Consider the following 18,401-nt stretch of genomic DNA (forward strand, 5'->3'; position numbering starts at 1 on the left):
GGGAGAAAGATCTCATCTCTGGGGATGATGCATCACCCAGAGAGTAACTCCATTGGTATTGTTCTCTTTAGTCTCAGTAGTGAAGGGTTCCACAACTTGAAGTTGGCAGACAAAGGATGATGTTGGATTCAAGTCCCATGGTAATATATTTTTAATTCTTATATTTAGCTTTCTGTGTATATATATATATATATATATATATATATATATACATATACACATACACACACACACACACACACTTGATGTATTGCATTTTTTTAATTTTTTTTCTTATACCACTGCTGTGATTATTTAATTATTTTAAGAATTGCACTTGTGTTGCTCACGTTATCTTGATGTAACTTGGGAAGCGCCTTAATAAATTCATTACTCAGACTAAAAGTGCTGCTTTCTTTGCATTCCTTTCACTTCGTTCCCTCTCGGTCTGAAGTAAAGCGAACACTATCTTGGGCAAGTTCAAGGGATATGTGGGGTAAGGAATCTTTCCCTAGGGCCCCCAAACTGGCCATGCCCAAGGTCAGAGGGTATTGGATGGGGGTAGTCCAAAAAAAAACATTCTGGTCATTTGTGAAGGCCGGATGGATTGGTGTTTAGAGGTGAAGGGACTTTAGCTTTCCACCTTTCTCTGGCCTCTATGACCGAGCAGGGAAAGAATATGGCCAAGTCAGCAGGCTCAGCCACTTACATATTTTGGAATATTGATTCTCCAACTGTCTGGATTTTTTTTCTTTTTTCCACCAGATGGTCAGGAACACTAAGGCAGTTCATTAATGAGCTATATTCTTCTCTCAGAAGAACATGCTACATTGTGTGCATCATTTGCAACTTGTACTGTACGTTCACTGAGGGTTAAACATTTTATTTATTTTCCTCCTTTGACCCTTGAATATCTTGATATCCACAGTCAAATATGAGACAAATAATACAGTTGGCCTCTGATTTTTTCAGTGCAAATCCATCTAATTACATTCAGCTCACGAATATTAGGAAATCAGAGTTTTTCCAGAGTTTTTGAATTTTTCTGCAGTCAAAAAGACCAACTGATATCGATCAAGCATGACCATTCTACAGCTATGGTTTTGTTTTGTCAAAAAAAAAAAAATTGGACAAAACCCTGGAGAAGGCACTGAACGAAGCAGAGTTCTACTGCTCTCAAAATATGCAGGTGTTGGTAGAGCCAGTTTTTAATTCATCACAGCAAAGGCTTCCTGTGGCAATTCAAACTGCAATCAATTTTCGGCTCCCTGCTATACCTTTGGACCACCCTATGATCAAGCTGCACAGTACTTGGTGTTACCAAAATTAGCTTTCTGTCTGGGGAAAATGTGTGATGCTAGTTGGTAAGGTGAGTTAAAGCAGTGAGCCATGAAAGAAAGATGCCTGCATGTAAAGTGTTGGGTTAACCTGGTTATCAATCCCAGCTCGTAATGTGGTGTCACAGATAACTGCCTTTCTTCTGCCTCACATAATCTTCATTACTATTCATAATCATTATTAGCTAACAAAGGTGTGTCTTAATAGAAGGAAGGAAAAGAAAGAAGAGGAAGTGAGAGAACAGAACTGACTGGGCGGTTCATTGCGACAAGCTGATGCATGAGAGAAGGAAGAGCTCAAAACACTGGTGTAGGAAGACCAGATGCAATACCAGAGAGAGGATAACAAATGGGCCACAATAATTATATTTATCAGACATGTAATATGTGGAAGTAAATAATGTAATCTTACTGTAAGACAAAAATTAGCGTGGCTTAATTTTAGGATGTACAGGTGGAACAGCAAGAAGCACAGTCACACATATAAAGTGAAGCTGTGACCTGGTAAAACTGGACGGAGTAAGAATTTCAATGGTTTTTAGCAATGTTGACTGCCTTCAGAATCAGAAAAAGTAAAAATTCCTCAAGTAACATTTTAACATACCTTAAAGTGGATTGAGCTTGCTTTTGTACAGCACAAATCTTTTTTTCCACATCAAATGGACTATATGTCTTTTCAACAGAATAGTTAACAACTGGAAAGCTGGATAGTTGCTGATAAAATGGTCTGTAGTGCCTATGTTGCAAAAAATACAAATACAAAAAAATCCAATATTTATCACAAACATTCCAAGGATTAAAGTTAGCATCATATGCATTTTAAAAAGGACAGCACAGTGAATTATAGCACTAGTGAGCTCTGCACTGATATTTAGAAAGAATCTGAAAAGAAGATTCAAAGCTTCCCAGGCACAGAATTGCTGGCATGTGAAATAATATAGCAAATGTAAAGTTTAGGGGTAAAATGTTATAAATTATAACTCTGCACAGCACAGCTGTGTGACAAGGGAGAAGTCAGTGAGTTAATGGAACATGCTAACATATTCCTCACAGTGACTTTCAACTAGTTTTCACCAGCTTGTATTCTTTTTTTTCTTTTTTTAAAAAGCTTTTTATTGTTTCACTCAGATTAATATATTACAACATAATAAATTCACTTGATCTCCTTTAGTTACAGATCAGCAAGAGCTGTTTTTAAAACATTTATATTTACATTAGCAGGTGCTGCATCATTTGCAATCAATCAATAAAACCTTAATTGTCCAAGATCCATCTCATTTTCACTCTTATATCGATCTAGTCTTAGTTCACATACGGGGAGATCTCAATAATATTTGATTCACCTTCCCTCCTATCTGTAGAAATTCCGTGAGGGTTCTCATATTTTCTTGAATTTCTATGGCCACACCTACTTGCATACACTATTCTTTCTGCTTCAATACAGTGGTCCATACCCATGCACCATCTCATTTTGATTGGGAGGTATGTCTTTCTCTACTTAACCCTGCTATCCTCATTTTAGCGGTCAGCATCCCCATCATCTCATTCAAGGGAATCCTCTAACCTAGCATGCTAGGGGTTATATTGATAGTGTAAATCTGAGCGGCAATAGGTGCTGCCTCAACCTAGCTTTCCTCTTTAGTTTGAAGATGGGTGAGAGGAGTCCATTAACCCTTGCTGCTGCAGTGGTTTGAATATATAGGAGTTGAACTCCTACTTGGAATTTAGGTCAGAATCTGAAGTGCCCAAGTACCAGAAGGAGGGAAAACCCACTCAACAAAATCAAATGCTTTTTTCAGCACCCAGTGATTGGATGGACAGAGGCTCATCCATCACTCCTGCCCATTTTTAAACAGCTGCGCAGTCTACAGAGATTAAAGCCTGGATGAGTGCCTGGGCATAAAGCCTGACTGGTCAGGATGGGTCACAGCAGTGAGAACACCAAGGAGTTGGTTTGCTAGTGCTTTTGCCAGCACCTTAGGCTTGGCGTTGAGCAGAGAAATGTGACACCAGGAGGAAAAGTCAGAAGGGCTGTGTATCTGGGTGTGAAAAAGGGTGTGTGAGGGTCTGAGTGGGTGCATGAGGGTCTGAGTGGGTCTGTGGGTGCGTGAGTGTAAGGAAATGCCTCCTTGGCATGGTTACCCCCTGACTTTGTCTTTGCTGATGCTAAGTTTTGATTTGAAAGTGTGCTGAGGCCTGCTAACCAGGCCCCAGCACCAGTGTTCTTTCCCTAACCTGTACTTTTGTTTCCACAATTGGCACACCCTGGCACCCAGGTAAGTCCCTTGTAAGTGGTACCCCTGGTACCAAGGGCCCTGATGCCAGGGAAGGTCTCTAAGGGCTGCAGCATAACTTATGCCACCCTGGGGACCCCTCACTCAGCACAGACACACTGCTTGCCAGCTTGTGTGTGCTGGTGAGGACAAAACGAGTAAGTCGAAGTCGACATGGCACTCCCCTCAGGGTGCCATGCCAACCTCCCACTGCCTATGCAGTATAGCTAAGTCACCCCTCTAGCAGGCCTTACAGCCCTAAGGCAGGGTGCACTATACCATAGGTGAGGGCACCAGTGCATGAGCACTGTGCCTCTACAGTGTCTAAGCAAAACCTTAGACATTGTAAGTGCAGGGTAGCCATAAGAGTATATGGTCTGGGAGTCTGTCATACACGAACTCCACAGCACCATAATGGCTACACTGAAAACTGGGGAGTTTGGTATCAAACTTCTCAGCACAATAAATGCACACTGATGCCAGTGTACATTTTATTGTAACATACGCCCCCAGAGGGCACCTTAGAGGTGCCCCCTGAAATCTTAACCAACTACCGGTGTAGGCTGACTGGTTTTAGCAACCTGCCACACTCGATACATGTTGCTGGCCACATGGGGCGAGTGCCTTTGTCACTCTGTGGCTGGTAACAAAGCCTGTACTGGGTGGAGATGCTTATCACCTCCCCCTTGCAGGAACTGTAACACCTGGCGGTGAGCCTCAAAGGCTCACCCCTTTTGTTACAGCACCCCAGAGCATTCCAGCTAGTGGAGTTGCCCGCCCCCTCCGGCCACGGCCCCACTTTTGGCGGCAAGGCCGGAGGAGATAATGAGAAAAACAAGGAGGAGTCACTGGCCAGTCAGGATAGCCCCTAAGGAAACCTGAGCTGAGGTGACTGACTTTTAGAAATCGGATTCCCCCAATGGAGATAGGAATGTGACCCCCTCCCCTTGGGAGGAGGCACAAAGAGGGTGTAGCCACCCTCAGGGCTAGTAGCCATTGGCTACTGCCCTCCCAGACCTAAACACACCCCTAAATTCTGTATTTAGGGGCTCCCCAGAACCTAGGAACTCAGATTCCTGCAACCTAAGAAGAAGAGGACTGCTAAGCTGAAAAACCCTGCAGAGAAGACGGAGACACCAACTGCTTTGGCCCCAGCTCTACCGGTCTGTCTCCCCCCCTTCTAAAGACACTGCTCCAGCGACGCTTTCCCCAGGGACCAGCGACTTCTGAATCCTCAGAGGACTGCCCTGCTCTAGAAGGACCATGAACTCCCGAGAACAGCGGCTCTGTTCACCCAAGACTGCAACTTTGTTACAAAGGAGCAACTTTAAAACAACTTGCGCTTCCCGCTGGAAGCGTGAGACTTGCTACTCTGCACCCGACGCCCCCGGCTCGACTTGTGGAGAACAATCACTTCAGGGAAGACTCCCCTGCGACTGCGATTCCGTGAGTAGCCAGAGTTGCCCCCCCCTGACCCCCCACAGCGACGCCTGCAGAGGGAATCCCGAGGCTCCCCCTGACCGCGACTGCCTGCTCCTCAGATCCCGACGCCTGGTAAAGACTCTGCACCCGCAGCCCCCAGGACCTGAAGGATCCGAACTCCAGTGCAGGAGTGACCCCCACGAGGCCCTCTCCCTTGCCCAGGTGGTGGCTAACCCGAGGAGCCCCCCCCTCCCCCCCCCTTGCCTGCATCGCTGAAGAGACCCTTTGGTCTCCCATTGATTTCAATTACAAACCCGACGCGTGTTTGCACACTGCACCCGGCCACCCCCGTGCTGCTGAGGGTGTACTTTCTGTGCTAACTTGTGTCCCCCCCGGTGCCCTACAAAACCCCCCTGGTCTGCCCTCCGAAGACGCGGGTACTTACCTGCTGGCAGACTGGAACCGGGGCACCCCCTTCTCCATTGAAGCCTATGCGTTTTGGGCACCCATTTGACCTCTGCACCTGACCGGCCCTGAGCTACTGGTGTGGTAACTTTGGGGTTGCTCTGAATCCCCAACGGTGGGCTACCTTGGACCTAAACTTGAAGCCCGTAGGTGGTTTACTTACCTGCAAAAACTAACAAACTCTTACTCCCCCCAGGAACTGCTGAAAATTGCACTGTGTCTAGTTTTAAAATAGCTATATGATTTATATGAAAACTGTGTATGCTATTTTGATTATTCAAAGTTCCTAAAGTACCTACCTGCAATACCTTTCATTTAAAGTATTACATGTAAATCTTGAACCTGTGGTTCTTAAAATAAACTAAGAAAATATATTTTTCTATACAAAAACCTATTGGCCTGGAGTGTGTGTTCCTCATTTATTGCTTGTGTATGTACAACAAATGCTTAACACTACTCCTTTGATAAGCCTACTGCTCGACCACACTACCACAAAATAGAGCATTAGCATTATCTCTTTTTGCCACTATCTTACCTCTAAGAGAACCCTTGGACTCTGTGCATACTATTCCTTACTTTGAAATAGTGCATACAGAGCCAACTTCCTACGCTAGGGGAGGTAAGTACAGGTTAGTTTTTGAGGTAAGTAAAGAACTTACAAGTTCAGTCTCTGGGGCGCAGGAAGCCCACCGTTGGAGGTTCAAGTCAACCCCAAACACCTAGCACCAGCAACACAGGGCCGGTCAGGTGCAGAGGGCAAAGAGGAGCTCAAATAACACAGGCGCCTATGGAGACAGGGAGTGTTCCGGTTCCAGTCTGCTAGCAGGTAAGTACTTGCGTCCCCGGGAAGCAGACTAGGTTTTTTTTTGTAAAACATGGGGGGAGGGTCCCAGGTAGGCACACAAAGTACACCCTCAGTGGCAGAGGTGGCCTGGTGCAGTGGGCAAACAAGGCGTCGGGTTTGTGATAGAAATCAATGGAGGAACCCGGGGTCACTCAGAAGTTGCTGGCAGGGCACAGGTGTGCTTCTCCGGCCAGCCACCAACTGGGCAAGGGTGAGGGCCGCCTGATGGTCACTGCTGCACCAGAGGTTGGTTCTTCTGTGGGTACAGTGCTTCTTCTAGGTGTCTGGCTTATTTTCACTGGGCAGTCACGGTCAGGGGGGTCCTCGGGATTCCCCAGGATTCCCTCTGCAGGCGTCTTTGTAGAGGTCCTGAGAGGTTGGCCCAGGGTGGACACCGTCTGAGTCGCCCGGGGGTCCTCTCAGCGTCATTGGTTTCTCTGGACAAGGGTAGGGGTGTTGGATGCAGAGTAATGGGGACTCACACTTCTGGAGTGAGGTGGGAGCCCCTTTAAAGATGGTTTCTTCTTGCTTGTTTAGACAGGGCCGTCCACTGGAGTTTCTCGGTCCTTTGTAGTTGCAGGGCAGTCCTATGAGACGGCAGAGGCCGCTGGGCCCGCAGGATGTGTCGATTGTGCAGGTTCTTTGAATCAGGAGACAGGCCGGTAGGGCTGGGGCCAAAGCAGTTGTCTTTCTTTTTCTCTGTGGGGTTTTCAGGTCAGCAGTCCTTTGTATGGCATCAGGAATCTGATTTCCTGGGTTCAGGGTCGCCCCTAAATACTAATTTTAGGGGTGTGTTTAGGGTTGGAGGGTAGTAGCCAATTGCTACTGTCCCTGAGGGTGGCTTCACCCTCCTTGTGCCTCCTTCCTTTGGGGAGGGAGGCACATCCCTAATCTGATTGGGCTAAATCCTACAAAGCAAGATGGAGGATTTTCTAAGGAGAGTTTGGGGGGGGGGGGGGGGGGGGGGGAGTCACATCAGCCCAGGTCACCTTAGGGGTAGACCAGGCTGAGGGGGTGACTCCTTGTTTTTCTCATTATCTCCCTGGAATTGCCGCCAAAAGTGAGGCAGTGTCTCCACTAGCTGAAGTGCCCTGGGGCATTGTAACACCAGGATTGAGCTTTTGAGGCTCACTGCCAGGTGTTACAGTTCCTGCAGGGGGGAGGTGTGAAGCACCTCCACCCAGGACAGGCTTTGTTCCTGGTCACAGAGTGCACAAAATCACTCACCCAATGTGGCCGGAAACTAGTCTGGAAGTGGCAGGCTGGCAGAGACCAGTCAGCCTATTACTAGCAGTTGGGCTGGCATGTAGGGAGCATCTCTAAGATGCCATATGTGTACATTTCACAATAAATCCCACACTGGCATGCTGAGAAGTCTGATACCGAACTTCCCAGTATTCAGTGTAGCCATTATGGAACTGTAGAGTTTGTGTTTGACAAACTCCCAGACCATATACTCTTTATGGCTACCCTGCACTTACGTCTAAGAATTGGCTTAGACTCTGTAGGGGCAGAGTGCTCATGCAGCTATCCCCTCACCTGTGGTATAGTGCACCCTGCCTTAGGACCTTAAGGCCTGCTAGAGGGGTGGCTTACCTATGCCACAGGCAGTGGGTTGTGGGCATGGCACTGTTGACATAGTCTTTTTCTCCCCACCAGCACACACAAGCATTGAGGCAGTGTGCATGTGCTGAGTATGGGGTCCCCAAGGTGGCATAATACATGCTGCAGCCCTCAGAGACCTTCCCTGGCCACAGGACCCTTGGTACCAGGGGCACCTTTTACAAGGGACTTACCTGTGTGCCAGGGCTGTGCCACTTGTGGAGATAAAGGTACAGTTTTAGGGAAAGAACATTGGTGCTGGGGCCTGGTTAGCAGGGTTCTAGAACACTTCCAATCAAATCTGGCATCAACAAAAGGCAAAACATTAGGGGGTAACCATGCCAACAGTGGCATTTTCCTACACACCCCAAAAAATTATACAAGTTATCACAAAAGGCATTTTATTTTATGTCGCACATTTTAAGACCATTTAAAATGAAACCATACAAAGGGCCCCTAGGTGGCATTTCATTCCCTGCTGTAGAGAAAAAGCTCCAGCCTTGCAAATGCTTTAAAAAAATATGTTAAGTTCTCCTGAGACTACGGTTTTAATGACTCAGAAGGCTTACTTTTTTCTAGGGTTGCTTGGGGGTTGCAGAACTCTGTAGCCCCTTGCCCACAAAAAAAAAAAAAAAAATGATTTTTCTGCCCTTGCTAGGGACACCCCCTAAACAAACAATATTTAAGTAGCCCTCCACAAGGATGTGGGGAGCCCTTAGAAAGAGTAGTGGATAATAAATGAGTGGCTGTCTCATTTATTATTGACTTTTTGTTAAGTGGTTTTTTTTTTTTTTTTTTTTTTTTTTTTTTTTTAGGTGTGTCAGTTCGTTCCAATACACCCACTATTTTTGTTTTCGTATAGATGGCCACTGGGGAGCCTCTGGGACCACCTGTTCCCTGCACAAGGCCCTATGGTGCAGCACAATAGCTGGCTTTTATTTTTAAGTTATGGGTGCCCTGGTGCCCACCCAGAGCACCCAAGGTCAGGATTTCTTTTGAGAGCAGCAGGGGGGAGCCCAAGGCCCCGCCCACTCCCTGCAGTCACATTTAATGGGGTCACTCAGTCGCCGAAAATGTTTTGTTCTCACACTGGGCGGGGAACAGTTTTGTGCTCCTGCCCGATGTGGGAACATATACACCTTTCAAGGCCATGCCTGCAGGCAGGGAAATACAGTGCCCCATGGGGTTGAGGATCACAGGAGACTGTCAATGAGCCAGCCCCAGGAGGGTGGGTCTACTATATTGCTTGAAGAGGTGGCCATGCACCCACCCCCCTTAATTGTTTTTTCACGGATCCAGGAAATAGGGTGCCCAGGGCCTCTCGCGCCTCGGGGAGGAGTGCTATTTGGTCCCCAGAGCCACATCGTCATGGAGAGGTTGCCTGCCTCTGATCTAAACACCTTGATGAGGGGCTTCTGATGAAAGCCAAAAAAAGGTCCCAGACCATGCTACTAAAAATGGATTCTATCATGACACTAGTCGAATATGCCTGCAGGCTTAAACCAGCATATTTGGTTGGTGACAAAGAGATTTAAATGTGATCTGCCATGTTGAGGAAACTCTTTAGAGATGCAAATGTTTGATTTCCAATTCATGGCATTCCCTGGTGGTTAGACGTCCAATAGTTGTAAATGCATGGAAGACAGCCTTTTGTCAAAGAGGCAGAGTGTTGAATGGTCCTATCACACAGCACATACGCATCTGTTCACATGACAAGCCCACCTTCATGTTTGGTAATCTAGACAGAACATGGAGGTGTCTGTTTGAACTGGAATGGAGGATCCCACAATCCTCGAAAAAACAAGGTATGTCTCACAGCCTTCAATTCTAGTATATTTTTTGTGGAGGTTGCATTCTACCTCTGTCCACCAGCCGTTAATGCCAAGACACAGCAATAGATAATTTTGAAATGTAAGAATTTACAATGCTTGGGGTGGATGAGAATTTGGAAGAAGATGTCCTGCAGATTCAGTGATGACATGAACTCCTCCTCCACAACAAACTGCAGGACTTCCCATTGAGATCCAATGCAACCGACAGCTTTTTAAGCTATTCTTTCAGTTGGCAAAATAGCAGGGAAGGCAATGACACAAAGAGAAATGATGCAGGAGTCTACTATTCAAATGAATCTCAGTAGGGATAAGCAGGTAGCCCTGGAATCACCGGTATGGGAACTCAAAACTAGTCTTAAATATACTCAATTTGCACCCCTTCAGGGGGGATTGGACGACTGCATCCTTTGTTTGTAACTGAAGCAGAACATAAGCTAAAGCAGATTTGGGGCCCTGTATTTAAAAGGTAGGACACTGGGGTTTAGGTTTCACATGGTCTTGTAGTGAGAACCTCCTAAAAATATTTTTCACTACTATAAGACCTCCCTCTCCCATTGGCAAACACTAGGGTACCTTATTACTTTTAATAATTGCTAAGTTTGGACTAGGAGCAAGTAGAATTTTAAGTGACGATTCTGAAAATGGCACTTTTAGAAAGCCGGCATTTTCTTGGCCTAACCATTTGGTGCCTGCTGCCAGAGTCCTATCAGCAGGCACCAAATGCTTAGGCCAATAAAATGGCTGTGCTGCTGGCCTTTGTGTATTACTGTATTACTCCCAGACAGCGAGACAAAAGCACTAGGCATTGGCAAAATGAGTGATCCGGAGACAGCATAGGGCAGCAATGTCCCATGATGCACAAACACTTCAAAAGGCATGCCTTTAAATCCACCCCCCCCCCCTCAGCTACAAGATTACTGCCCTGTTGCGTGAAGGCCTTGCTGCTTGAAGGAGAACTGGACCATTTCCTTGACTACCCCTGGTATGGGTGTTGGTGGTACTGCTCCTGCCTAACCCTAAAACTCAGGACCTGAGGTACATTGCTGCTTGGCTGACTTTGCAGTAGCTTCCACTAGGTTCTTCCCCGCAGTAGCAAACACTGTTCAGCGGGACCTCTCTGCAATGGTATCTGGCCTCAAGGAGCCCTCTTTGGCTACAGCTTTGCTGCACTGGAGATTTTCAACTTCCAAAACGTTGTCTATGTCCAAAGGTAGAAATCTTCACCACAACTTCATCCAGCGGCTCCCCAGTGACAATGACTCCTCCTTGGACACAGCCTACTGCCTTGCCCTGTTGAACTCTACCTTCTCCTGGACATTCCTTAAAAAAAACAAAATTCTGAGTCAGAAGGCAAGCAGACCGGTTCCTATCCACCCCTTGTATCCAACCCATGTTCCTTCGCAGTCGGCCTTAACATTTTACTTTGCCCTGGTCTCGTGCAATCAGATACTCATGGTTGTGCTTTGGTGTAGCAATTTATAACCAGGGGTGTGGCTAAGCCGACGACCAAGATGGCCATGTGGCATTAAAACTCTGGGAGGATTGGACCCCAATACCGGCAGAGCCCCGGGCTCCAAGTTACACCTTGTAGGCGTGCCCTGGTGTTGGGTTGGGCGGTTTCTGGCTCGTGAGAAAGCTCCTCAACAATACCAAGGCGCCACAGTCTCCATTTATCCTGACCACACCGTAGCTGTACAGGAGGCCAGACGGAAATTCCAGGAAACCAAAATAGCCCTTTGGAAACATGGCCTTCGATATAGTATGCTCTACGCGGCCAGATAATGCGTTGATGTCACGGATGAGAAACCACGTATCTTTGACAAACCGACCGAAGTATTAGACTTCTGCAAGAAATTCCTTAAGACATTGCCATGCCTGGACCACGCGACTCAAGAGTGGTTCTCCCATGCACCCCTCTGAGGCTGCCAGCCAGGAACTCTTCATATCAGAGTGATTGTTACTTGTGCACCCGAACAAGCCTGTGTCTCCACATGTCGCTCAGACAAAATCAGAGACCAGGATTCCGATGCCTGTCCGCCCTTCCCCGGGCACGCGCCCTGATATTCCGAATTGACTGCACCCTCTTTGGAGCTCCTCACTAAGCTTTTATGTTCCCCTTCTTGCAAACTGGAGAAAAGGAGTCTATCCATGGCATTGCTGCCACCACTCCATGGTTGACACCACGTTACCTTGGGTTCATTCCTTATTCTAACAGTTTGGCTTTCACCCGTCATGCTCTCAACAATTGTGGAGGTAGGGTGGGTGGGGGCCGGGGGGCCCTGGGGATGTTTATATGCATTTGGTTACTGCATTGTTGACATGTTTGTATGTTACAAACCAACCCACCCATACACAAATTTTGAATGCCACCCTTCACCACCTAGATGACTACCACGACTGACACTGGACGTTACACTACCATTGTGTAACATTCAGGCCTCAACAATCCCAGTAAGAGGAAGCAGGTTCAACTGTACCTCACCAGGCACGGCGTGCAAATCACCTTCCGGCAGGAGACTCACCTGCCCCCCACCTCTGGCTCCTCCATTCGCCAAACACTGTGCGCACATCCATATTTCTCTAATTACAGCTCCTACCCATGGAGGGGAGGGGTGGGTGTGTCTTCATCCTGGTTCATAAAAACCTTACCATTCCATCACCAACTCACCATATCGGACACCAATGGCAGATTTCTCCCATTGAGGGACATTCTGGCTGCCCGCCATGTTGCACTACTTAACATATATGGCCCCAATACTGATGCTCCTGAGTTTTTTCACATGATACAGTTGTACCTCAATGAAGAACCTGCTGACCAATTGATAACTGGGGATGATTTTAACTTGCTACAAGACCCCACACTAGACACTACCCCCTCACCCGTCTTCCAAGCTAGTCTCTGAGTGAGTTTCACATAGGTTATGGAGAGTCTGCACTCACTCCATGACCCTTGGCGACTATCCACCAACACTGTGCTTCCATACACTTTCTATTCAGCCCCACACAGCACCTGATCACGGATAGATTTCTGGCTGTTGTCGCCCCTGGTCATGACATGGCAGGGTGGCCCAGCCCACCACGCACGCTTTCAGACCACTACCTGGTCCGACTTGAACTGCATATCCCATGCATGGACTATATGGAGCTCCTATGGTGCTTTTCCGCAATGGCCCTGCACGACGATGCTTTCTGCGAGGAAGTCTGTCCAGCCATTACTGAATATTTCAACCTTAACATACCTTTGCCCTCATCCCGGGTGGTGCTATGGGAGGCCTTCAAGGACTACATCAGGGGAATAATCATATCCAAACATTCAGGAGGGCTATGCTCTATCTGCCAGGAAATTGCCTGGGTGGAGACCGCCCTGACAAAGCCAAACTATGACCAAGTTATTAATCTCGGCACACCGTTGCTGCGGGCTCAGCCTCACCTCATGGACTAATTTAGGGAACTCGCAGAGCGTGAAATTAAATTTCTGGGTGGAGACCCCTGGGGACGCCACCATGGGGAGGGCGAGAAACCCAGCCATACCCTGGCCCACCTCTTTCACCCTTCAAGATCCACTTTCTACGCTCCCGAGATAAAAAAAAAAAAGGCAGATGGCACTATGGCCTCTGATATTATGGATGTTCAGGCACTATTCCTTGACTACTATAAACAGCTGTACACTGCTCGGATCACTTCTAGCTCTCAGACTCTACTACAATACTTAGAGGTGGCTATGGTCTGGCTAAGTTTGGCACAACAATTCCTCAGCGAGCCCTTCACTGAGGAGGAGCTTTTACTGGCCATAGACGTGCTGGATGGCTCTAAAGCATCTGGGTCGGATGGCTTCACTGGTGTCTTTTAAAAAACATAAGAATCTTCTGACTCCTCAACATGTACCAGGAGACAATGGTACAGAAAATACTCCTCCCCCCCCCCCCCCACACTTAGCGATGCAGTCCTCACTTTGCTTCTGAAACTGGAAAAAGACCGTACGTTATGTGTCTCATATCACCCCGTCACTGTTGACCTCGGACAATAAAATCCTTGCGAAGCTAGTGGCAAATCGACTGCCCTTGTTACTAGTCCATAGTACATCACAACCCAATTGGGATATGTGCCACACAAATCCACAGCCATCGACATCCGCACACAGTCTTTTCAACTCTTCACAGGGTATCACCCAGAGTTCCTGCAGCAATAGCCATGCTGGACGAGAAGGCCTTAGATTTGCTTGAGTGGCCATTCTTGGAGTCCACCTTCTCCAAGCTTGGGGTCCCACAGGCTTTGCAGGTCTGATAATGCTGCTGTATGCCTCTCCAACTGTGTGCCTTCATATCAATGGCACACTGACCCCAGCCCTCTCTATTACTAAAGGGGCGAGACAGGGATGCCCCACTCTCCCCTTCTATTCATAATCATGATGGACCCACTGATACGGCACCTACAGGAGAGACACCTACACAGAGGACTTCAGTTCAAGACCGGGCCTTTGCTTTTCTCCCTTTATGTCGATGACTTCCTCTTCTTCCTTCGCTACCCTGCCACCAACACAAGTCCTGTGCTTACTGAGATTAGCCAGTTCTGCACCTTCTCAGGACTACGGATAAATTGGAATTAATCTGAACTATTCCCCCTGACAGATGCTACCCCCCCAGTGACCTGAGAGTTTCCCCTCACCTAGTGTACAGATCAGGTTAAATACCTGGGCACATACATAGAGCTAGACTGCTAGATCCGCCTCCAATTGTCAATTGCGGCATGTACTGCCTTGATAAAAATGGTGGTACTCCCACTGTTCCTATATCTTCTTCAGAAAGCTCCAGAACTTGCTGACTTGACTGGTATGGGCCAGGAGACGTCCACGCATAAACTGGAAGACCCTCACGCTACCTTACAAATGAGGGGGGATTTAGGTGTTCCTCACTTTCAACTATCTTATCTGACTGCACAGTGCCACTACACAGATTACTGGTACCACCCTGATCCCCGCTTATCATACAACATACAAGAAAGGTACCTAGTGTTCCCTACCCACCTGACGACCCTGCTCCAATCCGGCTTCCCCTTAGACACTACGGACATTCAACCTCTAGCTACAACCTGTTGGGCATGGCAATGCTTAGGGAATCTAGAGCCATCTCACACACTTTAATCACCAGCTCTTCCTCTGAGGGACAACCAGCGAGTCCTGCTTGCAAGGGAAATACAGGTCCACTACACCCTTCACTCCCATCACTTGCTCCCCGTGGACGACCTTTTCCCAGACAGGAGAACCTCCCATCACAACAGCTAGCCAAATGGATCACTTTGTCCTTATTCGTCTCCAAAGCACATAATGGTCACTCCCCCGTCTTGCCCCCGCAGACTTTACCCTGCTTACCTCTGTTATTACTACAGACTCTAGTGCCAGTCTCATATCAAAACTCTACCACGCTTGCCTTGCTCAACTCCCAGCTGGTTTCGGAGGCCCATGGGATAGCCGCTGGGATACGATATCTCGGACAAGGTGAGGTATGCATGCTGTACACAAACACACATAATATTGTTGTGTAGCCATTTTAAGTATAGCTCCATGAACGTTAGTTTAAAACACTAGGCCGCTGTGCACCTTGACCTAGATATATTTTATTCAGCTTCGCACTGTTATTTTTACAATAACCAGTTTTACAGTCTTGTTTTAATTTCTTCTATCAAACTGCTTTGCTTAGTTCAGCACTGTGTTCTCAAACAATGCATTCTTGATCACCCTGTGCTTCAGTCAAGGCTACAGTCTGGTACATTGCAGGTAAACGTGGTAGAAGTTTAGTCTCCAACATTCGTAGAAAATACACATCCTTACGTAGGGACATTTTCTTAGAACATCTGCTGTTTTAGTTATAAAAACACTTTTTAGTATTAGTACACGTCAAGAGGGAGATTCCAGCCAGGGAACCACAACTGTATGCTGAATGCTCCACTGCAGATGCTGACGCAGATCACAGGCCTTTGCTCAGGTATGAGGGTTGATGTCCTCCTGGGGGAACCTGAAAGGCAGGATTAGAGCTTAACATGCTGTGCTCGAAATATGATTTATATAGGGAATAGTCCATTGACTCTAGTGGCACTATGATAGCATTATTCTTATGCTTCACTCTCATCATCACTATTTTAATATTGTTGTGTTGTGTAGTTCTGGTTAGTGCAGATCACGCTTTGCTATCCAAAATGCAGTTGTTTTATTAAACCAATCTTTAAAACTTATACTGCCTTTATTGTCATTTATATATGAGACCGCACTGTGTATGAGAGAACTGGTTGTGACCTGAGTGACCACGACTTCCCTGAGAAGTACCAATATGTCGTGCGCTCGGCTGCCCAAGCATGTTTACCTCTTGGGAGAGATGAGGCACTGCTAGTTAGCCGGAGCAAAGCCCGGATTTGGAGCGACAAGTGTCATCCACCGTGGGTCAGACTCAGTCTCCCACACTGTAGACGCTCTTGCTGCTCAAAATCCAGCAGACTCATTAGAATAATGAGAGTCTACGCGACATGGCGCCGCCATCGTTTGGTCAGGCTCTAATTTTCGGGTCCACCGGAGTATCTCAGTCTCATTTTATATAATGACACCTCAGTGCCGTATACGGAGATGTCCGGGGTACTGAGGATTTCCACCACAGCCATATAGGTAATCCTATTACAGCTGACGGTTGTTTAAGCTTGAACTTTAGAAGGAAAACCTCATCTTGGTGTGCCTTCTCTGCACTCATAGTGCTTCTAACATGGCGAATCCCCAAACTGTACAAATAGCTGTTAACATGAGACAACCTCTCACAGCACACTTATTAGCAAATGGCCTAACGGCCCAAGGAGGCCAGTCACGTTTGTGGTGGACGCCCACGCAGCTTATAGAACAGAGCTTTTTTTTTACTCTTGGGTCACATTTCCAGCAGTTGATGGGAACACAAATACATTTCATACATATACAGTTGCGAACGCGCCTAGACAATACAGAGCGTATGCATATTTAGAGATACCTCTATCGTATCAAGAACATAATTGGCTTGATGGCGCCCTACCCCATACAATATTACCAGTTAGGCTAGGTCCACTAAGTAATGATGGTTCTACCTGGCCTTTATTGGCCACTTATACACCACATCCTGCGGTTGGGAATTTAGCAGTAGCTGAGATTCGTTGCTTATACATTGAGTTAATAGAAATACATAGAAGATTATTGCAATTTGTGATGCAAACTTTAAATACAAACCCAGCATGTGCTGCTCCAGCAGATCCACATGCAGTAACACCAGGTATAAATCTGGCGACTGTACATTCCATTATGGGTAAAGTACCGGCCAAACGAGAGGAGACTCCGTTTTGGCTAGCACAAAAAATAATTACGCTGGAGGCAGTATTTCCCCATACGGGACCTCAGGATAAACATAGACTATTAACGATGTGCTTGCCCTTTGGGATGGTCCCTACAGTAGAAAACTGTAATACATGGGGCACGGTATTTGCCGCGCTCTATACAACCGCACACGGTACACCAACACTTGCCCACTTACCGGAAGTGCTAAAACAAATTCAAGATGAATATGGGGCTGCCCCGGCTCTAGATTTGGGGATGCAACTGATGGGCAACTTTTCCACAGTATCTTCAATCATTTTAAGTAACCTTAAAGGGGAAGCAGGTGCACTCGCAGTGCGCATGCGGCTCCGTGACGCTCCGCAACAAGATCAAGAACGAGAGCTGCCTAAAATAGTGGAAACATGTAAGGAAATGCCTCCTTGGCATGGTTAGCCCCTGACTTTTTGCCTTTGCTGATGCTAAGTTTTGATTTGAAAGTGTGCTGAGGCCTGCTAACCAGGCCCCAGCACCAGTGTTCTTTCCCTAACCTGTACTTTTGTTTTCACAATTGGCACACCCTGGCATCCAGGTAAGTCCCTTGTAACTGGTACCCCTGGTACCAAGGGCCCTGATGCCAGGGAAGGTCTCTGAGGGCTGCAGCATATCTTATGCCACCCTGGGGACCCCTCACTCAGCACAGACACACTGCTTGCCAGCTTGTGTGTGCTGGTGAGGACAAAACGAGTAAGTCGAAGTCGACATGGCACTCCCCTCAGGGTGCCATGCCAACCTCACACTGCCTATGCAGTATAGATAAGTCAACCCTCTAGCAGGCCTTACAGCCCTAAGGCAGGGTGCACTGTACCATAGGTGAGGGCACCAGTGCATGAGCACTGTGCCTCTACAGTGTCTAAGCAAAACCTTAGACATTGTAAGTGCAGGGTAACCATAAGAGTATATGGTCTGGGAGTCTGTCATACACGAACTCCACAGCACCATAATGGCTACACTGAAAACTGGGGAGTTTGGTATCAAACTTCTCAGCACAATAAATGCACACTGATGCCAGTGTACATTTTATTGTAACATACGCCCCCAGAGGGCACCTTAGAGGTGCCCCCTGAAATCTTAACCAACTACCGGTGTAGGCTGACTGGTTTTAGCAACCTGCCACACTCGATACATGTTGCTGGCCACATGGGGCGAGTGCCTTTGTCACTCTGTGGCTGGTAACAAAGCCTGTACTGGGTGGAGATGCTTATCACCTCCCCCTTGCAGGAACTGTAACACCTGGCGGTGAGCCTCAAAGGCTCACCCCTTTTGTTACAG

At 47.3% G+C, this 18,401-nt stretch overlaps 1 protein-coding gene across 2 annotated transcripts in view; it reads right to left on the bottom strand.

Annotated features, from left to right (window-relative positions):
- DBF4 (DBF4-CDC7 kinase regulatory subunit) overlaps positions 1-18,401 on the bottom strand; it is a 178,082-nt gene that overhangs the window by 90,719 nt on the left and 68,962 nt on the right. For both annotated transcript variants that reach the window (XM_069211566.1, XM_069211567.1), the window contains exon 10: positions 1,921-2,052. In XM_069211566.1, coding sequence (XP_069067667.1) covers positions 1,921-2,052 — 132 coding nt within the window. The remainder of the gene's footprint in view (positions 1-1,920; positions 2,053-18,401) is intronic.

This window comes from Pleurodeles waltl, chromosome 10 (genome assembly GCF_031143425.1).
Source record: "Pleurodeles waltl isolate 20211129_DDA chromosome 10, aPleWal1.hap1.20221129, whole genome shotgun sequence".
Taxonomy (NCBI): domain Eukaryota; kingdom Metazoa; phylum Chordata; class Amphibia; order Caudata; family Salamandridae; genus Pleurodeles; species Pleurodeles waltl.